This window comes from Acanthopagrus latus, chromosome 17 (genome assembly GCF_904848185.1).
Source record: "Acanthopagrus latus isolate v.2019 chromosome 17, fAcaLat1.1, whole genome shotgun sequence".
Lineage (NCBI taxonomy): Eukaryota > Metazoa > Chordata > Actinopteri > Spariformes > Sparidae > Acanthopagrus > Acanthopagrus latus.
This window is the reverse complement of record NC_051055.1, coordinates 31,613,897-31,640,439: the sequence shown is the minus strand read 5'-3', so window position 1 is coordinate 31,640,439 and position 26,543 is coordinate 31,613,897. Positions and strand designations below refer to the sequence as shown.

At 46.3% G+C, this 26,543-nt stretch overlaps 2 protein-coding genes across 3 annotated transcripts; both read right to left on the bottom strand.

Annotated features, from left to right (window-relative positions):
- Positions 1-1,779: 1,779 nt before the first annotated feature.
- On the bottom strand, positions 1,780-12,350 carry myo1eb (myosin IEb). The gene is made up of 27 exons (XM_037075364.1): positions 12,090-12,350; positions 10,197-10,334; positions 9,999-10,088; positions 9,767-9,861; positions 9,573-9,660; positions 9,011-9,100; positions 8,761-8,892; positions 8,555-8,689; positions 8,336-8,468; positions 7,943-8,139; positions 7,730-7,810; positions 7,535-7,621; positions 7,272-7,358; positions 6,767-6,934; positions 6,605-6,690; positions 6,430-6,511; positions 5,826-6,031; positions 5,603-5,747; positions 5,108-5,222; positions 4,854-5,023; positions 3,800-3,945; positions 3,552-3,698; positions 3,247-3,404; positions 3,087-3,161; positions 2,819-3,005; positions 2,433-2,608; positions 1,780-2,330 (listed from the first exon to the last, which is right to left on the bottom strand). Exons 1-27 carry the CDS (start codon positions 12,090-12,092, stop codon positions 2,254-2,256), a joined length of 3,294 nt encoding a protein of 1,097 aa, XP_036931259.1. The 5' UTR covers positions 12,093-12,350; the 3' UTR covers positions 1,780-2,253.
- A 2,513-nt stretch (positions 12,351-14,863) lies between these two features.
- Positions 14,864-22,004, bottom strand: pi4kb (phosphatidylinositol 4-kinase, catalytic, beta). 2 transcript variants are annotated; one of them, XM_037074804.1, is made up of 13 exons: positions 21,847-22,004; positions 19,630-20,302; positions 19,129-19,494; positions 18,437-18,481; positions 17,893-18,120; positions 17,543-17,770; positions 17,302-17,411; positions 16,950-17,054; positions 16,739-16,862; positions 16,376-16,641; positions 16,167-16,299; positions 15,770-15,890; positions 14,864-15,683 (listed from the first exon to the last, which is right to left on the bottom strand). In XM_037074804.1, exons 2-13 carry the CDS (start codon positions 20,281-20,283, stop codon positions 15,502-15,504), a joined length of 2,562 nt encoding a protein of 853 aa, XP_036930699.1. In that variant the 5' UTR covers positions 20,284-20,302; positions 21,847-22,004; the 3' UTR covers positions 14,864-15,501. The 2 variants fall into 2 exon arrangements, with proteins under 2 accessions (XP_036930699.1, XP_036930698.1); XM_037074803.1 differs by lacking the exon at positions 18,437-18,481 and having other exon boundaries at positions 21,847-22,003.
- Between the last annotated feature and the right edge of the window lie 4,539 nt (positions 22,005-26,543).

Sequence of the window (26,543 nt, the reverse complement as noted above, 5' to 3'; positions counted from 1 at the left end):
GGATGGAGAGTGATGCTCAACTTGTCTCTTCAGAAATCCCCATAGGTGTTCAGATCAGGAGACATACTCGGCCACTGAGTCACTTTCACCCTGTTCTTCTTCAGAGATCCAACAGTGGCCTTAGATGTGTGTTTAGGATCAGTGTCATGTTGGAAAAGTGCACGACGACCAAGGGCACGGAGTGATGGTGGCATCTTTTCTTTCAGTATAAAGCAATACATCTGTGGATTCATGATGCCATCAATGAAACGCAGCTCTCTGCATTTTTCTTTGTATTCCTCACCGTTGTGATGCCATACAGTTTTGAAGCCATCAGCTCCAAAAACATTTATCTTGGTCTCATCACTCCAAAGTATACAGTCCCAGTAGTCTTCATCTTTGTCAGCATGGGCCCTGGCAAACTCTAGGCGGGCTTTTTTTGTGCCTGGGCTTTAGGAGAGGCTTCTGTCAGGGACGACACCCATGCATGCCATTCCTCTGCAGTGTACGCCGTGTCACGGGAAATAGTCACCCCAGTTTGGATTTCTACTTCCTTGGATAACTACAGTGAACCTGCATGCTGATTTTCTTCGACCCTTCTGATCAGAAGACGCTCCTGTCGAGGTGTTAACTTCCGTGGCCAATCTGGACGTCTCTCTGAGATGGTTGCAGTTCCATCTTTTTTTAAGTTTTTGTACCATCATTGCAACAGTATTCTGACTGATAAGTAAAGCTTTGCTGATCTTAATGGGTGTACTCATTTACGCTGAGCACTGTATATATGTATAATTCTTACGATAGATTGAACTATAGATTTGGTATATTTTCCCTTTCTTACTTTGCACTATTTGTTTCGACTCAGCTGAGAAGAAAGCTGTTCACAGTGTCATTGTGTACAGTGACAGTAAAATAATATATTATGCTGCTCATTGGATCACACACTGCATTAAAAATACCACAGCATCTGAAGGCAGCACGGCCCTCTAGGGGAATGGAACTCTGGGTAATGTAGTTGCCTGTCATCTGTGCCATACCTCCATTTTCAGATCACATTCAGTTTGTTTCTTTCATTGCAGGTTCAGGTGCCAGTTCAAAGAGGAGTGTATGTATATGCAGTTATTGTATACGTAGTTATTGAACTCAGTACAGGGGCGGCTGTAGCTCAGCGGGTAGAGCAGGTCGACTAGTGATCGGAAGGTCGCCGGTTCAAATCCCAACTTTGGGCAGTGCTGCACCGCATGTCGAAGTGTCCTTGAGCGAGATACTGAACCCCACATTGCTCACTAGTGAGGGCCCTGCGATGAGCTGGCGACTTATACAGGGAGCACCCTGCCCTCGCCCTGAGACAAGGCTGGGATTGGCTCCAGCAGCAACACCCCGTGACCCCATGGAAAGGGATAAGTGGTTCGGACAATGACGTGACATGACATGACATCATCAATCGACTCACAGTTAATGCAGGCATGTCAGTATATGGATCAGTTACTTTACTGCATCAGAGACTGGGCCACGAAGTGATGATTATCTTCAATATATCGGATTATATTTTGGGTGATGAATTTTTGGTTCATTAAATGTCCTGAAATAATGAAAAATCCTTTAACATCTTGTTTTGTCATTTCTGTCTGAACAATGATGTAATGATCACTTGTTTCGTCAGTAATTTGCGGCTGATGAAAACCGTCACTTGTTGCTCAGACACGTGTTCGTTCACAAGCAACTTCAAAACCCAAACAGACGTTCAACACACAAACCGTCTGATGTGAGAGATCATCTGTTCTCAAAGAATACAGAACATGATTCCACTGTTTAACTGTTTAATCACAAAGAAAGTTCATTTTATGTTTCTATTTGATTTTTATTCTTTCAATCAGAGAGCTAAAATCTGGAGTGACGTTCAGTCACATTTTACATGTTGAGAAGATAAAAAGATTTTACTTTATATTCTAAAGTTCCAGTGATGAAGAGAAGCGTCATGTTTGTTCTGTCACCTGTAGGGGGCGTGACATTACAATGTTAACACTGATGTCAAACTGCTTTCAGCCCTTCAGAGATGATCAGAGTGGAGTCACATGGGGTCGTTGACTGTAAACAGCGTTAGGATGACGTCAGCAGGTTGGAGCTCCTCACCTTGACCTCTGACCTCTGTCATCACTCTGACTTAAACACGGGATGTTTATGGTGTAAATCAGCTTCCTGTTTCCTCAGCTGATGTGCTCCATGGCCTCTGACCCAGCTGCAGCAGCCCGTCGGTGAACTCTGGGGTCAAGAGGTCTAGATCTTCTCAACGTAGTTTCCGGGGAACATCCCCTCTCTGCCCCGCAGCCGACCGAACCACCAACCAGACGGATCTGAAACACAGAGACACAACAGTCAGTAAATGATCTGTTCAGTCGATTTATTACAGAACTCATTAGCAGTAGTATTAATAGTTGTACTTGAACTAGCAGTACCTTCAGTGAGTATCTCGATGACATCATCAGCGTTGAAGCTGAGCTCATCTGTGTCCTGGGCGTCGTAGGCGTACAGCGCTCTGCACTGTGGAGACCGGGGCTTCGGTCTGGGGGCTGGTTTTGGACGACCCGCTCCAGGAACCGGTTTCACCTCCTTTGATCGCCGCCGCTGCAGCCTGCAGGCAACACACAGGAATACAGAACCCTTTAGTGAACCAGAGAACAATGTAGAGAACCAGGACCAGAACCAGACCCAGGCAGCCATGACCCAGGAGATGGATGACAGCTTAAAAGGGCAATGGCGTCCCTTATCTGAATGCCTGCTGGTCATGCGATTGCTGTTACTGGTATTCTGGTTTGATATACTGGGTTGTTGGTAGTCTCACCCTGCGGCGCCCTGCTCCGGGACATCCATGAAGCCCATGTCGTAGTGCTCGTGGGCCCGGTTGTCATGCCGATGCTGGCTCTGGAGGCGGGGCAGACTGGGTTGCTCCATGCTGGACTGCTGCCTCAGCAGAGAGCCTCTGGAGGAGGGGCCTCCTCTGGGAGCTCCGCCCCCTCTGGAGCGAGGAGCTGGAGATAAAAGACAGATGAAAAACCAGCAGTCTCTGACGTTAACACTGTCACACCAAGAAGTTTATTTGGTTCTGGCACCTGAATTATACTGGCTGGTGGGCGGAGCCTGGTTGCTCATATAACGACTCTTGCGGTTGTCCCTCCTCGTCGGCCCTACAGATCAAAACACACAGGAAGTGACGGGGAGTTCACATGAAGCGAGGAGAGTTCATCTGTATTGTGTCCATTCAGAACTTACTTGAGTTCTTGGGTAGACCCGGTCCGATTGAGACCTGCAGGACCTTCCCGCTGGGCTTCAGGATGGCCTCATCTCCCTGACCCCCTTGAAACTGGATCTGTCTGGACCCTGAGGAGCTGAACGGACCCCAGCCGCCCTTCTTCACCTTAAACTCCAGACTGGGGGACAGAGAGAGACACCACTGATGTACATGAACTTCGACTGACTTCATCTACAACAGTTAAATTAATTTACAAACATCGGTGGAAACGATGACCTGGATGCATGTTTTATATTTGACTAAAGCATATAGACAGATTACTGACAGGTTGTTGAATTTGAGCGGCAGCTTCTTCTGAGTTTTCTCCTGATAGCGTTTAACCAGCAGACTGAGGAACTCGGTTTTAAAGATGCTCTGAAGAACGCTGTCGTACTCTTCCTCATGAATGATGAAGATATCATCCTGCAGAGTGCTGACAGAGAGACAGACAGACAGGAAGTCAGACTGGTCCTGGTGCTAAATCCAAATCTAATTCTGTTTCTGTTGTTGCTCTGGATCTTGTGTTTGATGCACCTCAGGGAAACAGACTGGATCTTGTTGAGCTCAATCTTCCTCTTGAGAACCTCCTGGATCTGGCCTTTATCAGGACCCTGTTTCACCTTCTCTCGACCAATCAGGTACAGGAACTTTGAGGTCAGGATGAGGTCACGCTTCACGGTCTGTGGGACAACAGAAACAACTCAGACAGGAAGTGACATATCAAGAAGTCATCAGTCTTTCTCCTAAACCCTTCCCCTCAGTATGTGTTCAGAAGCAGTCCTCCAGTCAGATGATGATGGGAAACTGACAGCAGAACAGAGACCACAGTGCCTTGCTCATGGTGTTGAGGTGGCTCAGACGCAGGAGCACAATCTGAATCTTTGACCTGATTGCCTGGATTCATCCTGCTAGATGTCAAACCATGAAATCCTCCACTGTCCCACACAGCCTACAAACCATTCTGGTGGTTGAAGCCTCATTGAAGTTTCCCCACGCCGCCTCCTGATTTGTCCCTGCCGAAATGGGTAACAATTCCTACCAAGGGAGCCCAGTTCGGCCTCTAGCTGGCTTATCCTGAAATTCTTTCCTGACCTGAACAATCATCTCTGATCATGCCTAACTCTAACCAACCCAATCAACAAAGGAAATGAGTACCCACCAGTGAGAGGCGGGAGGCCAGGGAAGACTTGTGATTCAGCTCCCAGGAAGTTGTCTTACTGAGCAGTGGTAAAACTGCTGAATGCTACCTGACTGTTTACTACCATCCGATCAGAGCCCATTGTCTAAACCAAGACTTGTTGGACTATAGACAATTCTTTTGAGTTGTTGTAACCCAGATTCTGCATGAAAACTTCATGGAGATACTCTCTGGAGACACCATAGGGGGAAGCATTATGCTCCTAAACTACTAAAGCTTCAAAGGAGACCAAGGCACCAGAGTTGGCATGTCCCGATTTTACTCTCAATCAATGCAGCAGTTGTCTTTGGTGCCACAAGAACCAGATGAAGCCATGTTGGTACATCTGGTATTTAAATTTGCCCGACTTGCTCCAAACTGATGGGCTGTGGTACTGTTTTTAGTTTTTACCTTGAATCTTCGGTCAAATTTCACCACGACATCGGCAAAGTCGATCCTCTCTCTGCGTCCGACAAACTGTCTAATCTCTGGGTGGTTGTCCGTCCCGATGTAATCGCCCATGAAGTTCCGGTTGATGCTGTTTCTGCGGCGCTCCTTCTTGTTCAGCAGGACGTCCGAGGCTGCAAACAGAAAATCACTCAACTCAAGAAGATAAACTTGAGCTGAAAGTGATGCTTCATTAACCCACTTACTGATGACCTTACCTTCCTCCCTCATCTTGACGTACTTGCGGACAGCGATGTGTTTACGCCACGCCTTCTGGATGACCCGAGCATAACCATTATACTTCCTCTCCCTCATCTCCTCCAACAGGAAGAGCTGCAGAGAGGGAACAACAAACAAAAGACTGTCACTGTGACAGAAACACAACTTTGAATGAATTCCTCTCTAGATTTTGGATCAGTATAGTACTTGTAGTCTAAATAATGTAGGTGAAATCACAGTTCTAGAACCAGTCGTTTCCAGGCCCATGGGTACTGCAGAATTTAGATTCATTCCACCAAACCTGAGAGATAAAGCCCGGACCAGATCTACCTGAGGACTAGAATAGAACCCTACAGTCATGTCACATGATCCAGCGGTTCTCCTGAGGAGCCTCAGTAACTGAAAAAAGTTACTGTCAACAGGGAATTTTAATTTGAAAGTTTACAGATAAACCACTTCCTGAGCAGTCCTTCCTGTGTGTGAGGGTCCTGTACCGACTCTGGAGCTTTGATGAAGATTTTGGTCTTGCCAAGCTGGAACTGGTCCTGGTCCATGTGGACGGAGTTGAGGAGGTGTAGGACTCCCTGGCGCTCCTCGCCCCTCCATCGAGGCCAGGTTTCTTTTGTCAGGATGGCGTACCTGCAGGAAACAATTCTCTGTCAGCACGTTTGAAGCAGCAACATAGATAACATAATTTTGCTGTGTTTGACCCCTGACCTCTGCAGGAACTTGTTGAAGACCCGTCTGAAGGCGTATCCAGCCCGGCGGACTCTAATGTTCTCTCGGAGACCCAAGTACTCCACCTGGTGTCTGACCCGGTTGTCCTCCCAGTCCCGGGGCCGCTTGGTCTCGTTGGGTTTGATGCAGCGGATGTAGTGGGGGGTGCACTTCATAAGAGTCTGGACAAGGCTGTTGGCTTGTTTCTGAAGGGAGGGAGGGAGCAGTGTCACCTGGTGTTACCTGTTAAACTGGACCACCGTGTTTGGGCTGAGAACTCTATAAATCATTACAATTATTTTATTTGTTGAGGCTGAAATAAAGTCTGTTTATACCAAAACACAGTCAGAGATCAGATGTGTTAACTGGTCTCAGGTTCTGAATGTTGTGGCATTGATCATGAACAGGTGGTGCTGGTGATGTAGCTGAGAGACTGTTTGTCGACTGTTTAGTAAGCTAACTGCTAACATGCTATCTAGCTGGAAACACTGCTAGCATTAGCCAGCAAAAGTAGCTCACTCTGCTAGCTTTCTTGCTACTGTTTAGGGAGGAGAGGAGAAGGGCAGGAAAGATGATGTGGTCGGTCTCCAACTGTTTTTCTCACCTTGATCTTACTGCTAGCGGTGCTCGGACGCCCTCTCTTCTCAACCTCAAGGTTCTCAGGGAACAGTGCTCTGATGAACGGACTGACCACAAACACACCACAAACAAAGGTCACTGTGAAGTCATCACACACCCACGCACGCACACACATGCACACACACACACACAGTTCTTACAACTCGCTGCTCTGCATCAGCTCGATGATGTCATTAAACAACACGTCTCTGTTCCTCTCACAGAACCCGCTGACATCATATGATACCTGGACACACAGACGGACAGGTGGTCAGGTGTCAACTGGAATTCACAGGTGTGAACAGGTGTGAACAGATGTGTACCTTCCCAGCATAGTGGTGGATGATGAATCCTTTGTTCCAGCTGCTGAAGTGTTCGTGTGATCCGATCTGTCCCTGAAGCTTCTGCAGCAGTGTCTGATCGGCTCCTTCACCTTTAGCGTGCATCGTTGCGCACACGTCGTCCAGGATGCTCATGAGCCCTGGAGGATTCTGGGAAAGGACCACAGGATAGGACAGACAGGATGTTAAGAGACACACACAGCTGTATTTCTGTTTGTTTTGTTGTTGTTGCTGTTCTTGATGACTTGAAGTGCATGTGACGTTTCTTTGGGGTCAGAAACCAGTAAAAACAACCGGATCACCGCCTGCAGCTTCTGCTTCACACGTTAGTTTGGTCTCGTTCAAAATTAACAGATTCAGTTTGTTCCATTATGATACGTTCACATGTTGTTTGTTTATTTAAGTGGGAGAGTTCTTATGATACAGATTTTAGTTCCATAGATCTACGACTTTACTGTCTGTCTTTTTCACAGATTAGCTGACTCACCAGTTTGGACTCGATGAGGTCACAGACCACCTTGTTGTTGAAGTACTCAATGGGCGTCCAGTGGATCCCCTCCAGAACATATTCGTCCTGCAGAGAACGACGACAAGTTCAGCTTCATGAACAATCAGAACAGAAACAGACAGGAAGTGGAAACAATCCTACAGTTTACAAAATTAATACATCAATAGCCAGAGACAACTCGTAACTCTGACACTGTCATGGTGATGTAACGATGATGTCATGATGATGTCGTGATGTGTCACCTGTTCTGCCTTCAGTGTGAGCTCAATGAAAATCTGCTGCAGCTTCTCGTTGACAAAGTTGATGCAGAACTGCTCAAAACCGTTTCTCTGGAAATGAGACCAAAATTAATGTAGTCAATCAATCAATACATACATACATTATTAAAACTGATAAAATATTGAATAGCTCAATTACTTTGAATGAGATAAAATTACCTGGAAGATCTCAAAGCCGTAGATGTCGAGGACACCGATGTTGAGTTCCTCCTGGTCCTTCTGCATGGCTTTATTAATACACTGTCACACATACACACACACACACACACACACACACACACACACACACACACACACACACACAGTTAGAGTGTGAGTGTGTGTGTGTGTGTGTGTGTGTGTGTGTGTCTGTGTCTGTGTCTGTGTACTGACGTCGACGAGGAAGTCGAACAGGCGGGTGTAGAGTGCTTTGGACAGGGCGTCTCTGGAGAAACAGGCCTGCTCGGTGTTCAGGGTGACGGAGATGGACTCGGTCTTGCCGCCCCACTTACTGTCCATGATCCTGCTGGTCAGTTTACTGCACAGACCGTCCTGAGAGATCCCCAACAGGAAGGACGGGAACGCCAGGACTGAGAGGAAGACACAGACAGACAGAGATGATCATCATCTGACAGAGTGCCAACCCTCCGAAGCTAACAGACCAACACTGAACACGAAGAACCTCTCTCAGAGAAGAACACCTGCTGCACCTGACCTTCATCTGAACCCCATTACACGAACTGTGTGTACTGTGTAGTACTGTGTGTACTGTGTGTACTCTCTTACAGTCTTGACTCTCCACCACAGCGTAGTTGTTCTCCTCTCTGAAGCTGATGTTTCCCAGGTGAAGAATTCCTGCAACCAGTTGAAGAACCGAATCCTGATCCTCCACAGACAGACCGACCACTGACATTGCAGCCTAACAGACAGATAGAGAGACAGACAGCCAGTTTAACAGACAGACAGACCACTGACATCGCCCCTGACAGACTGACAGGTACAGACCATGGTATCGGAGAACTCCTTCTTGTCGTTGACGTCCTCCACTGTGTAGGTTCCTGACTGGTTGAGGTAGTGGTAGTAGTCGGGGGTCGTGACCCCGAGATTCTCCCTCTGCTCCCCACTGGCGCCCTCCAACAGCTGAGGACAGAGTCAAAGGTACTAAATATTGCAGTACATATCACAGTACTTGGTGGTACATATTGCAGTACCTGGTAGTAGATGTGGAAGTTTCTCTCTCCAGGATTTTGTGAGACAACTCGAGTTTTCTCCAGCAGGAAGTTCGAGATCTTCCCTCCATCAGGAGCTCCTCCATGACTGAACTGGATCTCAAAGTATTTACCCTGACGAGAGGAGAAAAGTGTTTGTACGCCTGTCAGAATATATTTATATATGTGTTGTGTATATTTGTATATGTGTTGTTTACATTTCATATGTGGTGTCATTCTTTGTAGAACTCACAAATCGACTGGAGTTGTTGTTGCGGACGGTCTTGGCGTTACCGAAGGCCTCCAGCAGCGGGTTGGACTGCAAGATGATGTCTTTAACATGCTGCACACACACACACACACACACACACACACACACACACACACACACACACACACACACACACACACACACACACACACACACACACATTAAAACAGAATTTCAGTCCTACAGGCAGAACTATGGAGATGTGCATCTCCAGTAATAGACTTCTTACCATGTGCCCTTATTGACTATGTGAGGACACTCCCACACCCTGTGGGGATACTCCCACACTATGTGAGGACACTCCCACACTCTGTAAGGATACTCTCACACTCTGTGGGGACACTCTCACACTCTGTAAGGATACTCCCACACTCTGTAAGGATACTCCCACACTCTGTAAGGATACTCCCACACAGAGATTAAAAGCCTGCAGCACCTGCAGTTAGTTAGAAGTGAAGAAGGCTCTGGGATGAGAGGTGAACCGTCTTCAATAAATTGAACAAACTTGACTACGATACAGAACTTATGTTCTGTGTGTACTGACCTGGACTTTGTCTCCTCCTCCGGACACTTTGGAAACGTAGCTCATGATATATTTGGCGGCAACAGTTTTTCCTGCTCCGCTCTCACCGCTGACAGACAGGAAATGGGGAACATTATGAGACCGTCACTGTCTGCTGAGTCTTTTCACTTGTTGCTCATGAATATTTAATGTGGGAGCATCGAAGTCCTGCCCACCTGATGATGACACACTGGTTCTCACTGTCGATCATCATGTTTCTGTACATGTTGTCAGCCAGAGCATAGATGTGAGGAGGGTTCTCGTACTGAGCCTGGAGGAGGACAGATCAATAAAGTTATCAATTCAAATCGATGTGTGTGTGTGTGTGTGTGTGTGTGTGTGTGTGTGTGTGTGTGTGTGTGTGTGTGTGTGTGTGTGTGTGTGTGTGTGTGTGTGTGTGTGTCTCACCGCTCCTTGGTAGAGCTCCACCTCTCTGTCAGTAAAGTATGGAAGCTGTTTAAATGGATTCACAGAGATCAGAACTGAACCGATGTATGTCTGACAGGAAGAACCAGGTTAAGGACCAGAAACACAACCTGAACTACAGAGTACTTGTACTGTGTGGTGATGTACTTGTAATGGAGTATTTGTACTGTGTAAGGATACAAAGATGTAGTCGTCCATGTATCTCTTCTTCAGGTTGTCTGTGATGGCGTCCTCGTTGATCTTGGACAGCAGCACCATGTCGTCCACGCCGCTCACCTTCACATTCTGAGCCTGCCAATGGTAACGTTCCTTGCTACCCTGAGGGGGCGGGACATACACACAGAGTCAGGATTGGTCAACAGCTCATTAACATGTTGATCACAATAACATATTTTCTGTAACCATAGCAACATATCAGCCAATCACATGACCAGCTCTTTATACTAATCTACTTTAGAGACTCTGATTATGATGAAAATGTAATCAATAATCTGTGATGACGTAACATTACAGATAAACATTAAAACAATAATATTCATTATTCTGCATGATGAGGGTGGTATTAATACCACACACACACACACACACACACACACACACACACACACACACACACACACACACACACACACACACACACACACACACACAGTGAGATGAGATGTCTGATTGTGTCTCCACAGGTCGTCCTCTCTGATCTCCTGAATTCCCAGAATTCCTTCCTTCATGTGGGATCATGTTGGAGAGGCGACGCCTCGACATGTCGAAACACAGTGCTGCAGTGTGTGTGTGTGTGTGTGTGTGTGTGTGTGTGTGTGCGTGTGTGTGTGTGTGTGTGTGTGAGTGAAGACAGTTTACAGTGAAAGAAAAACTCTGTGTAACAAGTCATCAATAAATCAATCAATATAAAACTGATGTCATGTCATGATGTTTAAACTTCCAGATAAAAACATCAGAAGATATTTTCTGATATTTTATTACTCAAATAATTCATCAAGGAAACAATCAATACATGTATTGATAATGAAACTACTGCAGTACTGACTTCAGAATTTATGTGACCAGAAACTAAAATAATTGTGACGTCAAAATCCAAAATTAAAAACACGAGAAGGTTTTTGTCCCTGCTGACTTTCTGTTCTCAGCCTGAGTCAGTGTGAGTTACTCTGTCTGGATGTATGGGCTCATTATCAAACCCTATTGGTTGACTCAAAGTATCCCACAATGCATTGTGAAAAGGAGCTTACAACTGACATCACTAAGTAAACATGATATCCCATCATGCATTGTGCTGGAAGAAAAAAGTCCAGAGGAGTTTAATGATCCGGCTGAGGGGCTCACTCCTCTGTGCGGGTTCTGATGGGTCAGGTGAGTGTCCATACTTCCTGTTTGTTTGTTTGTTTATTTGTTTGTCTAAAGCTCATTTACATCCTGCAGAAACTACAGTGTTACCATGGCAACAACAGGGGTGCATATCTTTAATTAATATTTTATTTTTGTAATTATATAACAGTTACGTTCATTCATTCATTCATATTTATTGTATTATTTTCATGTAATTCTAATAACTGTCATTTCTATTCATGACGTTTTCCTTATTTTAATTACAGTTATTATGTTTTCTGTACCCCGCGACCCTGCAGAGGATTAAGCGGCGTACATATAATGTACAGATAATGGATGGATGGATGTTTTCTGTAACAACAACAACAACAACAACAACAACAACAACAACAACAATAATAATAATAATAATAATAATAATAATAATAATAATAATAATAATAATAATAATAATAATAATAAAATTAACATTTCATATTCTCTGTATTCGACTTGTTTGATGAAATGTCTTCAGAATTTATGTTTGTTTAAATGCAGGATCAGGACCAGGACCAGGACTCTGATCAGAACCAGAACCAGGACCAGGACTCTGATCAGGACCAGGACCAGGACTCTGATCAGAACCAGGACCAGGACCAGGACTCTGATCAGGACCAGGACCAGGACCAGGACTCTGATCAGAACCAGGACCAGAGTTTCTGCAGTTTAAAGTAATCAGAGTAAACTCACCATGGCTGCTGTCTGCTGTGGCTCCTCCTGCTCTCACTTCCTGCTTCAGGTAAAAGTTGAGAAATCTTGAGTCAGTCTTGGGTGGATCCAGGATCCAGGTGCGCTCAGACTGAACCTGGATCGGGTGGGTCCGGATCAGGTGGTTCAGGTCAGAGAATCAGGCGGTTTCAGTCGTTTTCGACATTTTCTTCTCACTGTGTTTTTCTGTCTGTTCCTTCCTTCAGTCTTCAGTCTCTGAACTGTCTGCAGGTGTGGGCAGGTAAAGCCCCGCCCCTCCCCCTCCCCCTCCTCCTTCAGCTGTTGGAACTCTGGGTAATGTAGTCCTGACAACCAGCACAGACCAGCCAGGTCACAGTGAGGTGGATTATATCAAAGATTGAAACCTGAAACATTTTCTGTTGGATGGAAAATAGAAATAAACAGATTTATTCTGTTGATGTTGGAACATTTTAACATTTTTTGGAAGTTATTTAGTTTAATTTTTTCAAACTCATTCATTTGTTTACTGACTTAAAGTTAAAATGACAATAACGTGAGAAACCATCAAATATTAAATGTTTCCTCTTCTTGTTTTATATTTTTTCAGTTTTCATTTAAATTCTTTTTGTGTATAAACATGTTGAACTGTTAATATGTATGATATACTGACATCATAAATGTTTAAACTGATTTATTGATTGATTATTGATGGCTATCATTTTTTATTTTTGTAAAAGATTAAACAATAAACAAAGACATAGATAGGATATTTGGAGCTGAAACTCAAGATTTGTTTCTTTAATCTGATTCAGTTTAAGAACATGTTGAATTCTTTCAGATCAGCCCAGAAAAGATCAATAATCAGAACATAATGACGTCACAACATGTTGATCGTGTTGTTCCTGAACGCCTCCTGCTGAGCTCAGAGTGCATGATGGGAGTTTGAGTTTGACACTTCAGGTCTAACGGTCAGAGCCACTCTGTCGTCTGTCGAAGGTTTTTGGTTGATTATCAAATTAAAGTTAATAATAAATGTGAAGTGAGACAGAAATGAAAACCGTGATTTGATCTTTGTCAGTGAAATATCGATGAATTTTGATCAGTTTCCTCCGCAGACAGGAAATTAAAATGACTGTTGTCGAAGTTTCATCAAAAAGTTCCTCCAGTTATTTTTCATCATGCTTTTATTTTACAGAATATTTCATTAAATAGAGCTTTAATTTGATGACCAACAGGGAATCAAACACCACACACACACACACACACACACACACGCACACACACACACACGTGCGCAGTTTCTTCTAGTTTGGTGGTTTCTTGTTCTGCTGTGAGTCTTCAGACACAAAGTGCTGCGTTCTGTCTCGAACACTTTGAGGACAGTTATTACTCTTTCCTCGGTCTCACACAGCCTTCCTCTGCTCGTCTCACATCTCCAGCGTCCCATAGTTTCCTTCTCACCACCTCACAGGGTCCAGTCAGTCCAATGACTGATCCAATAAGTAATCAACTGGACCTGTACCTCCCTTCATGTCTGACACCAGGACCCAGTCGTTTCCTTCCACATCCTCCCAGCGATGCCGTCTCATCCGTCTGTAAAGTCTGGAGGTTCCATCCTCAGCCGGCAGGTTTCTTTGTGTAGACATTATATAAGCTGTGAAATGAAGATATTTCCATAAATGACACAAACGGATCTTCTTCAGTCATCTCAGTGAAGATAAATCTCACAGCTCGTTATGCCAGTTTCTGAACTTTGTCTTCATGGTTTTATTCTGACTGTTTCTGATGTGACCCGTTTATGGGAGACTCGTTCTGATCACTTTTTGTTTTTTACTTTTCAATCTTCTGAGATGATTTTCACTGAAGTGCTGAAAGACTTTAAATCCCATCAACAGAAGATTACTTTGATCCTGCAGCTGCTCTCTGAAGGACTTCAGCAGCAGGAACGACGAACGGAATGATGATGATGATGATGATGATGATGATGATGATGATGATGATGATGATGATGATGATGATGATGATGATGATGATGATGTGAAGTCAGGCGGGGCGTCGGTAGCTCAGTAGGTAGAGCAGATTGTCTAGTAATCAAAAGGTCACTGGTTCGAATCCCGAGTCCCTGAAGTGTCCTGCTGAACCCCAGTAGCACCTTGGCAGCCTCCGCCATCAGCGTGTGGATGTTGTAAGTATTGTAAAGCGCATTGAGGGGTAGACTGGAAAAGTGCTATAGAAATGCAAGACCCACATCAAAGAATGCCTTCATCCAGCTTCGGACATTTCCAAACATCAGGAACATCCTGTCTTGAAGAGCTGCAGTGAACCCGGCTGGATTATTATAATTCCTTTAATGAGGCTGCACCAATAATTCAAAGGTTTCCTTGTTGATTAACCTAGTTGGCGTCTGCACCGGCTCTGAGCTGTGCTGCCGTAACATTAGAATGCCAGGAGATTTCCCATGATGTCTCATTAACTCATTAATTGTTACTGACTGGCGTCTTCCAGGTCTCTCAGCTGCTGCAGTCCTGCTCCACTTCTACCATCTTCATCATCATCATCATCATCATTTTAGTGTTACTAATATTCATAATTCAATTGGTAAAGCTGTTATTACTGACATGAGTTCAGCTCAGGACGCATGTGACGAAACAGAAGTTGAGAATATTTCGATCTGTTCCTGATGTTTACCTGCTGAACAGTGTCACAGTCTCATCAGCAGACTGTGATCTGAACCTCCAGAACAAATGAAACTTAACTGTTAGTTTGATGGCAGACATGAAGCTGTGACGAAGCGCTGCAGGTCGACACTGGTTTGTTTTAATGGGTCAAAGTGGACAAACTGGTTAACAGTCAGTTAAAACATGAAAAAAACACTGGGATGGTCCTTTAAAGCATCAGCAGCTTCAGTTTCTATGGCAACAGTCTCTGTTTCCTGCTTCCTACCTGCAAAACACTGCCCACCTGCTGAGTGTTCACATTTCAAACTAAAACTGGGCCACACTCTGATTGGCTTAGAGTCCAGCTGAGGAGCCAATCACGGAAATGTGCCCAAATATGGAAAAAGAAAAAAGAGGAGGAAGAAGAGGGAGAAGAGGGAGAAGAGGGAGCACGCTGGAACCAAACAAGGTGAACAGAATACAGAATTTTTCCAATGAAAAGATGAGAAAACAAAAACATTCAACAAACCAAGAGAAGAAGAAGACAAAGAAGAAGATGAAGAAGAAAATGAGGACAGTGGAATCATAGAATAAAAAGAGGAAGAGGAGGACAGACAGAGAAAGGCTCATCGTCTCTGCTGTTGACTTATAAAAGCAGGAGGATCATCGTCCTCCTCAGTCTGTAGACAGTCTTTGTTCATTGCTGCTCTCACGCATGCACACACACACACACACACACCCACACACCCACACACCCACACACACACACACACAGGTCACATGATGCCGTTGGTGAGGTACTGGAAGCCGTCGTACAGTTTGGTGGTCAGTGACCTCATGGATCCGTCCACCAGCTGGTCGACCAGCAGCTGCAGCTGCTCCTCCGTCAGGCTCATGTGGAAACGCTCCTTCAGCCCTCGCATGGTGCTGGATCCATGGAAACATGGCAGCTGGGAGCCTGCAGGGGGCGGGACCATCAGTACAGTGTGTGTGTGTGTGAGAGAGAGAGAGAGGGTGCATGTGCGCGTGCGTGTGCATGCTCACCCTGCTGCATGATCTCCACTATCTGCAGAACTCTGTCCATGTGTTTTCTGGCTGCGATCAGACCCTGAAGCATCAACATCTTATAGTAGTTGAACATGTCGCCGTCTGGACCGCCCATCACCTGACACACACACACACACACACACACACACACACACACACACACACACAGATTACAATATAATAAATCAATAAATGTCACTCTTCATTCATCTACACGACCACAAGAACTCCCTCATCGACCCACTAGAACCCTGTTAGTGACCACTAGAACAACATATTCCTTCACTGTGTGGGCCTTTGGAAGCCCATTGTTGACGAACAGAACCTGTTAAAGAACTTCCAGAATTGATCGTCTGACTGATAGAACCTGCGGCAGATAACGAGATGAACTCACATCCACAAACTCTGTGGTGAGTTTGAAGGCCGACGTCTCGAAGCCGAGGTTCTTGGGAGAACTGGACAGGATGAAACCGAAGTCTATGTGGATGATGTGACCTTCGGAGTCCAGGAGGATGTTCCCGTTGTGTCTGGGGGGTCAGAACATAGGTTTAGAACTTTCTGAAGGACAGCAGCGATGGTCTGACTAGGACCTGCCGGTCTCACCTGTCTTTGACCTGCAGCAGGTAACAGATGAGGCTGTACCCGGCACAGCTCTGGACGAAGTTTCTCTGAGCCGACAGGAAGGCCTCGGTGGTCGGAGCGCCGTGTTCCTGCAGGAAGTAGTCGAGCAGAGACAGCTGACTCTGTTTCTTCACCTGGTGGAGGGAGACGGCGTTCACCACCGGCTCGATCATCCCAGAGTCCGACGACAGCACCAGGATCTTATAGGGCTTGATCCAGAGGGGGACACGCTCCTGCTCCCAGATGGACTGACAGCACAGGGTTCATACGTTAGACTGGCCCCCATCAATACAGACCATCTCAGTGGGTTCTGATCATGTGATGGTGCTGATGTCAGAGCGGTACCTTGAGCTGCTGCAGCACCTGGAAAGCGAGCAGCTCCTGCCTCAGGTCGTCTCCACATTTAACGATGACCGACAGCAGCCGCCAGTGAGGAAGGTGACCGTACGGAGATCCTTCTCTGATCCTCCTGCAGGACACGGAACAGGCGGGAATGTGAACCCGGTCAGAACCATTAACTACGGTCAGAACCATAAACTACAGTGACTCCACCTACCGAACCTTCTCCTCCCAGGGCTCCTTCAGGGCCACAGCTGACGGGTCCTCTGGGTCCCGCTTGAAGGTGGTGGGCGCCTGAGCCAGCTGCTCCGACAGACGGCGCCTGAAACATCACACAGACACACACACTGTACCTACTGTGTGTACATGTACTGTGTGTACTGTGTGTACACGTACTGTGTGTACTGTGTGTACACGTACTGTGTGTACATGTACTGTGTGTACATGTACAGTGTGTACATGTACTGTGTGTACAGTGTGTACAGTGTGTACAGTGTGTACATGTACTGTGTGTACAGTGTGTACAGTGTGTACATGTACTGTGTGTACATGTACTGTGTGTTACAGACCTGATGTCTCCGGCTGCGATGAACACCGGCTCTTTACTCTCCAGACTGGTGATGCTGTCCACTGAGAACTGACTGATGTTGTCACAGCTGTTGGTGTGGATCTCTGGCAGCTGCAGGGAGGGAAGGAGACAAGGACAGAAGGAGACGAGGACAGAAGGAGACAAAGTACATTGTTCAAGTAGATTTAATGTACATCCTGTGATAATAATGCCGACATCACATCCTGTGAGCATCATCTCACCTCCACCTGCAGCTCTCCGATGTCGTCCACTGACCAGGCCTCGTCGTCGTTGTCGTAGTTGGGGACGGTGGAGAAGCTGCCGGCTCGCTGCTCTGCAGTCATGCCACAGTCTGGCAGGTTCTCCACAGAACGCGTGCTCCTAATACGGTTCTCTGGAATTCGGATTGGAACGCTCGAGGTCTCAAAGTTCTCACATTCCAGAACTTCCACGTAGATGAGGTACGGAGCCTGAGCGGTCAGAGGTCAAAACAGGTCACATGACCAGCTGAGGTCATTGTCTCACAGTGTGATGTCACGAGATCAACTAAACTAAAGGGTTAGTGTGTGTGTGTGTGTGTGTGTGCTGTCACCTTGTCTTTGGAGTTTAACACCACGGCCTGTGTGTGCGGCACTCGGACCACGTGGTGGTCGAAGGCGGCCGTCGGCAGCCAGACTCGAGCCGGCAGTTTGTGGTTGAGTAGCGACAGCTCTGAGATCAGCCGCTGAGTCTTCTGCTCTTTAGTCGGCAGAGTTGCCAAACGCTTCCCGATGCCCATCAGAGACTTGATGAACTCCCTCTGAGGGGCCAGACGCACCGGCTGACAGACACACAGACAGAGAGACAGGATGTTATTAGAAGACTCAATGCTTGTGGCTGATGTCTCTTCAGGACGACCGTCAGAGAGGAAACATGACGACAGATCACTTTGAGTCTTAATTGGTTCTCCCACAACATCAGCAGCTGATTGGCTCCAACAGAAACAGAACGAGCAAGTGACAGTTGAGTCTACAGACGAGCAGCTTCTCAGTTTGAGCTGGACCATCAGAGACTGAACCAGAACCAGAACCACAACCCATAGCCTCCAACACACTTCATTTCCCACAATGCACCCTGCGGGGAGGACAGGAACTTACGGGACCAGTCTCAAACTCCAGACTGTCAGAGCTGGAGCTGCTGTCCTGAGGAGGTCAGAGGTCAACCATGTTACATTCAGGAACTGTAGTTTAAATGATTCACAACAGAAACATGCTTTATGAGACCCAAACATTTATGTTCCAGTCTTAATGTTTTATTTGATAGACGCAAAGTGTGTCCCTCTCATGGAGCCGTAGTTAGAGTCCGCTTCACACAAACAGAACTTTTATTATTGTTTAGCCGGTGCTGCTGGTGTTTGTGGTGTTGCTGGTGTTTGTGGTGTTGCTGGTGTTTGTGGTGTTTGTGGTGTTGCTGGTGTTTGTGGTGTTGCTGGTGTTGCTGGTGTTTGTGGTGTTTGTGGTGTTGCTGGTGTTTGTGGTGTTGCTGGTGTTGCTGGTGTTGCTGGTGTTTGTGGTGTTGCTGGTGTTGCTGGTGTTGCTGGTGTTTGTGGTGTTGCTGGTGTTGCTGGTGTTGCTGGTGTTTGTGGTGTTGCTGGTGTTGCTGGTGTTGCTGGTGTTGCTGGTGTTGCTGGTGTTTGTGGTGTTGCTGGTGTTGCTGGTGTTGCTGGTGTTTGTGGTGTTGCTGGTGTTTGTGGTGTAGCTGGTGTTGCTGGTGTTTGTGGTGTTTATGGTGTTGCTGGTGTTGCTGGTGTAGTTGGTGTAGCTGGTGTTTGTGGTGTAGCTGGTGTTACCTCGTCCTGGCTGCTCTCCACCTTCGGGTTACTCGCCGTCCTCTTCAGGTTGCTGCTCAGACTGATGCTGACTGTGGCGTCTGATTTGGAGCGCTGATGTGTGCGCTTGGAGGGCGACAGGCTGTGCTCTCCTCCAAGGGGCCCGGGGCCGGCGTTCGGAGCCGCCACAGGACAGAAAGGCGTCAGGGTCAGAGGGTCCCTGCGAGCTCGAGGCCCTGCAGGTTTGAGTTCATCAGACAGGATGAGCTTCCTCAGTTTGGTTCCTCTGGAGTGGCGCTGGGTGGAGATGTGCATGTCTGAGGAGTACGCTCCCAGCAGCCAGGCACACGTCAGGCTGAAGGAGATACTCTGTCTGCAGCGGTGAACCTACAAGACCACACACAGAGTTAACGCTGCTGACTGGATATTCAATGATCGATCGGTCGATCAAGCAGATAAAAAGCTGGACAACTGTATGATGACATGCTGTTAAGCCCCACCCCCTCTCCTGACCACACCCACCACGTATGGCTTGATGGCGTCCCCTACGTCCTCGTCCATGTGGATGTACATGTTGAGCAGCTGCGGCAGGTAGAAGTCCACATCCTCGTGGGGGAAGCTGAAGAGGCGGTTCCCGATGTACGCCTGGACGCCGGGCTCCTTGGACTTGTGCAGGTAGGAGATCGCCATGGAAACGTCAAACAGCTTGGACTCAAACAGGCGCAGCAGCCACGACTGTTTGGAGGGATTGTGCCTCTGTCGCCGCCGGGCACTCTTCACCGAGCCGGGGGCGAGGCCGTCGGGGTCGTCGTCCTCTCGGATCTTCAGCGGTTTCACCACAGAGTTCAGAGTAACAGAGGGCAGCTGAGGATCCACCCCGTCGCCATTCTGCATGCCAGTGACTTCACAGTCGTCCTGCTTCAGCTTCACCTTCTGCAGCACCTCCTGACACGCCCGGTGGGCCACCTCAGCGTTGATCACCAGGCTGAGCTCTCCCAGACCTTCACTGATGACGCCCAGCGGGGGAGTGACCGCTGGGGGGGCCCCGCAGGAGGACGAGGGCGTTGAGGGGAGGGACAGCGAGGGGGAGGATGAGATGGACAGGGAGGGGGAGGGGCAGGGGCTGTTCTGATCAGAGGGGACGGGGGAAGCCTCTAGTTCTGTGTCCTCCATCATGAAGCTCCGCCCTCCTCCACTGAAACAGAAGTCACAGGTCAGAGACGGAGCAGCAACACATGCTGAACTGTTCACAGACAACAGACCTGTCGGCTCTGTGATTGGTTGAGCAGCGACAACATGCTGTCTGTCAGAGATCAAATCAGATTCAGTCTGATACAGAGGTTAGTCTGGTTGATCAGAATCAGAGGTTCCTTTAGTTGTCCCGCAAACAGGGAAATTTCTTTATCGACAGCTGCCAAAGGACAGGCTATTGTAATAAACAATAATAATAACAATAAACAATACAATAAAAAAGGAAGAAAAAGTACAAAACACAACGCTCATATACATTGTATATAACTAATATTTTACACTGTTGGTGGGAGGATGATGACCCAGGGTGTGTTACAGCTGCTGTGAGTGTGTGTGTGTGTGTGTGTGTATAAGGGGGCTGTAATGACACAAAATAAGAGTATAAATAATAAAAGTGGCGACTGGATCAGGCCCGGTTGAGCCCAGAGCTATGTTAGTGCCAGCCAGCGGGGGAGGAGGTGCGGAGCAACCGGGCCCTCAGCCGGGCTGTAATCCCTCCAGCAGATTACAGATTACAATCAGAGGGAGGAGGGAGAAAAGACAGACTGATGTTCACTATCAGACTGTCTCACAGTCACTTCACTGACACCAATCAGACTGGAGTTATCAACACAGATTCAATTCATGTTTTATGGCTGTGATCACATTATTGATCAGCAGCAGTATGAATATAATGACTGACACACACACACACACACACACACACACACACACACACACACACTCTTTATATTTCAAAGCTGCAAATGATGGCACAAAATTAAAGTTTATCAATCCTATTAATACTTTAACTACAGCTGGGCCTGTATCTTCACTCGTATTGATAACTGACTGGTTGTTTAGTCTCCTCCATCTTCTGTCTGTCTCTCTTTAATAAAACTGTGGATGTGTCCTTTAAATGGACCCTCAGCTGATGACTCGGATGTTGGTCTTCAGTCAGCTGATGTTAGCATGAAGCTAACTCAGTCAGACCGGACGGAGAATAAACCCTCTGACTCTCACCACTGCAGTTAGCCTAGCGTTAATGTGAGCATGTTGCGGAGAAGCGGCTGTAGCTTTAGCATTAGCTCAGGCGGTGTAAAGTTCACATTGTTAGCTTAGCATAGCATTCATGTAAACTTATGCGACTGAGTTCATACGCAGTTACCGTTAACCGGCTAAATAAATTATTAATTAGCATCGTCTTGTAGCTGTTAGCTCACGCATTAACCTGCACACTGTGATGCTAACGGGCTACAAGCTAAATGAAACCTCTGTTAGCTCCGCGCTATTAGCTCGAGTTTCTGTGTTTTAACAGGAACATCCCGACTGCTGAACGTTAACGTTAGCATTAGCATTAGCATCAGCCGGCAGACATCAGGCCAACTGTTGCCAGCTCCTCTCGGCTGTTTGTAAAGCTGGATGCTAAGCTAACACTAGCTCCGTTACCGTCACATGTCGGTTCCTCAGGTGCAGTGACGTGTGTGTTCTCAGGTGAGTCGGTCTTACCTGGTGACCGTTTAGCGGCTCTGAAGAGATTTTTTATTCCCACTTTGTCTCCATTGAAACTCTCTTACTGCCATGTCAACAACAGCGAACATCCACCAGGGGGCGCCCGCGCCCGCCCCTTCTTCTTCTTCTGCGGTTCCCGGTCAGTTTCCGGTGTAACCCCGCCACCTGCTGGACTGTAAAGGAATCAGATTACTGTCAGGAGCACTTTGTACCTCAGTTACTGCATTTCTTTAGGACAATTTATATGTATTAATCACTGATATCAACATATTATAATGTTAATGATGAAGAAATATTAGTTATTAGTTACCTATCATATTACATCATGTATATTTGAATTGATGTCATGTATGTGTTTGTATTGTTTGTAGGAGGATTTACTTCTTGGTTGTCATTAAACTCTAGGCGTCTGATATGTTTCTCTCACTGAGGTCATTGTGATTGTGACCCCTAACCTTATAGTTCTCGTTTTTGGAGTCATTAGCAGCTGAACAGGTTCATTACAGTTTTCCTCCATTGGTTTGGCTCATTTCTTGAAACAGAAATTACATTCTCAAAACTCTAAGATCATTTGGCAAAACAGTTTTACAGTTCAGCACAACACTATAGTTCACCTGCAAAAGCTCATATCTCTCCCAAAACAGTTCACACATGTGTCAAAACTAAATTCCTTTCTCATGTAAATAGTCAGTGCCCCCAGAATGCTTTGTCCCTCTGGCAATGTGTAAGAACTGCAAGTCTCATCCAATGTCTCATCCCGGTTCCTAAGATTAAACACCCCAAGGAGCCAGGTGACTTCAGACCAGTAGCACTAACATCCCACATCATGAAGACCTTCGAACGGCTGCTGCTCCATCTCCTCAGACCCCAGGTCCACCACGCACAGGATCCACTGCAGTTTGGATACCAGGAGAAGTTGGGCGTGGAGGATGCCATCCTCTATCTGCTTCACAGGGCACACTCTCATCTGGACAAGGAGAGCGGTGCTGTGAGAATCATGTTCTTTGATTTTTCCAGCGCCTTCAACACCATCCAGCCCCTCCTGCTGAGAGACAAGCTGACAGGGATGAATGTGGATTCACACCTGGTGAGATGGATTACAGACTACCTCACAGAGAGACCGCAGTACGTCAGACTGAAAGACTGCATGTCAGACACTGTGGTTAGCAGCACCGGAGCACCACAGGGGACTGTGCTCTCTCCCGTCCTCTTCACCTTGTACACATCTGACTTCCAGTACAACTCGGAGCTCTGCCACATGCAGAAATACTCAGATGACACTGCAATAGTGGGCTGTATCAAGGATGGACAGGAGGGGGAGTACAGGAGCCTGATTGAGGGCTTTGTGGAGTGGTGCAGGTCCAACCGCCTACAGCTGAACACCTCCAAGACCAAGGAGATGGTTGTGGACTTCAGAAGGAAGAAACCACAGCTCCAACCTGTGTCCATCGAGGGGGTCGATGTGGAGGTGGTCAGGACCTGCAAATATCTGGGGCTGCAGCTGGATGACAGGTTGGACTGGACAGCAAACATGGACGCTGTACACAGGAAAGGACAGAGCCGTCTGTACTTCCTGAGAAGGCTGGGGTCCTTCAACATATGCAAAAAACTGCTGCAGATGTTTTACCAGTCCGTGGTGGCCAGCGTCCTCTTCTACGCTGTGGTTTGCTGGGGAAGAAGCAGCAAGAAGAGGGACGCTGCCCGACTGGACAGACTGGTGAGGAGAGCTGGCTCAGTGGTGGGCACAGAGCTGGACTCTCTGGTGACTGTGGCAGAGAGAAGGACCCTGGACAAACTGCTGTCCATACTGGACAACACCCACCACCCTCTGCACAACACCTTCAGCAGGCAGAGGAGTGTGTTCAGTGGCAGACTGCTGTCTCAATCCTGCTCCACCAACAGACACAATAACTCTTTCGTCCCCCTGGCCATCAGGCTGTACAACAGCTCGCAGTGATGTCAGGAAGCACAATAGACAATGGACAAATGCACTCAAAAGCACTCATCTTTTATAGCCCAATTTAATTTAATTATAGCCCAATTTAATTTAATTGTACACCGTCCCCTGTCCCCTTAATACTCTTTACCTCTATGTCACTTTATATTTTTAATATCACTTTATATTTTTATACAGTTGTTCAAAACATTTTTATAACATTTCTTATTCCATATTTTTATTTCTACTGTTTTTTTTGATATTGCATGTATGTTCAATGTATGTTCAATGTTTGTTATTGCTACTGGATGCTTGAATTTCCTCCGGGATCAATAAAGTATCTATCTATCTATCTATCCATCTATCTATCTATCTATCTATCTGTCAAAATGTTATATATATCCTCTTGTCCACCTCTCAGTCTTAGCCCAGTCCTTCATTGACAATCATGACTGTACTAGTTTTTTTGTCTAGCTAACAGAATACAATTGTGTAGAAAACTGGGGAAAAAAAGAAAGAAAAAAAAAAGGATTTTACAGTAAGAGTACCCTCCAAGGTTTGACATCACACATTGCACTCATACTGCCAAGGTAATTGTTTATCTGCCAAGGGAAGAAACGGCGTGCATGTTACAACCATCTCCTGCACTGATCTCCTGTAATATCATCACATGCAGCGTCCATTGCATGGAGCAGGGACCTCTGAGCCTGATGTTCATACACTCTCCACCTCCAAGCAGAGAAAAACTCCCCAATATGATTGAGGAAAGGAGAGTAAGGTGGCAGGAAGTCCATGACCATCCTTGGACGAGTAGTGAACCAGGCCCTGATGAGTGGGCCACGGTAGAAATTCCCATTGCCCCTCAAAATGACATGCTTTGGTAGGTGAGGCCCTACGAGACCTCTCTCATTTTCAGTGATCAAATCAGAATGAAGGCGGTCAAAAAAGATGAGGAGATTCTGTGTATTGTATGGGCCAAGACTGGGGGTGTGAGTGGCCGCATCATTCTCAGAAATGGCAGCACACATAGTTATACTGCTCCCCTGCCGGCCTGGGACATCCACCGTGGCCCAGTGGCCAATAATATTACAGCCACATCTTTGGCCCTTGGCCAGGTTGAAGCCAGGTGTATCCACAAACACGAGGATGTGAAGGGTCTCATTCCTTCCAATGCCATCTTTCTCTACAATAGAGTAAAAAAAAATCATCAAATCAATCATACAGAAGAGTCATACACTACAGTAACAGAACATTAAATAGGAATGTTCTATGTTCTCCTCCACAAGTTCAATATACTACTGGCCACTGCTCCAGTGGTTCCAAACCTGGGGCACATGTACCCCTGGGGATCGGCCTACACAGAGGTACTACAGTCGGGAAATCAATATTGACTAGACATACTGAAATGTTACTGTAAAGCCCACAGTATTAGATAGATCTGCTTGGGAGCGACTAATATCAGCTCCTTGACCCCTTTTCTTACTGTATGTTATATTCTTTAAAATAAGCTGCAGTTTTCTGTTGCAGTTTTTAGGCAATATGTTAAAGTCAAATAAGGCAAATACTTAGATTCAGACATCAGGTGAAGGGGGTACTGAAGCCAAAAACATTTGGGAACCACTGCTTACTTGTAAAAAGGTTATAATGACAGACAACATGTAACTGACTTACACGTACATATTGGTGCAGCAGCTCTTCCACTCTATCAGAGCTCCTCTCAAATGGCACCATGTAAAGTTGCTTCATGGTTCTGATGCTTGTTCTATTGTGGAGATACTTATAGAGTTGACATTTTGGAATATGGCATTGTCGTCTGTGATTGCAGTGCTGATCTGCCTCAGTGTGATGCCATTATTTGCCATCACCATGTTACAGATTTGTTGTTCTTGCTGGTTACTGAGAAGTTTTCTGCCACCTGTGTGAGGTTGTCGTCCAGTCCTAGACATACAATTCAAAGGACAACACTTTATTACCATTCGTAATATATGCCTTATGTACTTCTTACAGAATGAGTTACCAGTGTAATTGTGTTGTTGTTTTATTTACAGTAACAACAATTCTAATGCATCACTGCACAGTGACTGTAATACTACTGCGAACTGTATCATCAATAATTCGATTCAATTCATCAATATCTTTCTTGTCATTTTTAGTGTCATAACATCCCACTGAGGAAAAATATTACTGTAGACCAATAAAACACACACACACACGCACACACACACACACACACACACACACACACACACACACACACACACACACACACACACACACACACACACATTCTGAGACAGTCCAAAGGTTTGAGAACACTGATGATAAAGATGTGTGTGTATAGAGTCCCACCTTTAATAACCAATCAGGTAATCAAGCCTCCTGGCTGAAGCCACGCCCCCCACAAGTTACACAATGGAGGGAAAGAATCCAAGATGTTTACAACATGGAGCACACAACTGCATTAGTACAACTGGAAGCAGACGGTTCCTGAATAAATGGCCGCCCACTGCCTGACAGCTTCATCTGACATGAGTCAAAGCAGCAGCCATCTGCACTGTGAACGTTACTTTATTAATTACATTGGTGTATGTATGTTGTATGTTGGTGTTATTCCTGAGGATAAAGATGACAGACATCCACGGACCGTTAACCTTCTGAACACTCACCTGTGGCACCTGACTGACCCATCAGACGTGTTGTGATCTACTGTAACTCTGATCAAAGGAAATAAAAAGAAGTTTAAAAGAAAACACAGACG

Coding starts and splice junctions, on each gene's coding strand:
- myo1eb (XM_037075364.1), bottom strand. Junction 5,223..5,602: donor TCATCAAAGCTCCAGAGTCG/GTACAGGACCCT, acceptor CCCTCTCTGCAG/CTCTTCCTGTTGGAGGAGAT. Junction 2,609..2,818: donor CCGGAGCAGGGCGCCGCAGG/GTGAGACTACCA, acceptor TGTTGCCTGCAG/GCTGCAGCGGCGGCGATCAA.
- pi4kb (XM_037074804.1), bottom strand. CDS start 20,283: ATGATGGAGGACACAGAACTAGAGGCTTCCCCCGTCCCCTCTGATCAG. Junction 18,121..18,436: donor TGGAGTTTGAGACTGGTCCC/GTAAGTTCCTGT, acceptor TGTGTCTGTCAG/CCGGTGCGTCTGGCCCCTCA. Junction 16,642..16,738: donor AGGTGCTGCAGCAGCTCAAG/GTACCGCTCTGA, acceptor CTGTGCTGTCAG/TCCATCTGGGAGCAGGAGCG.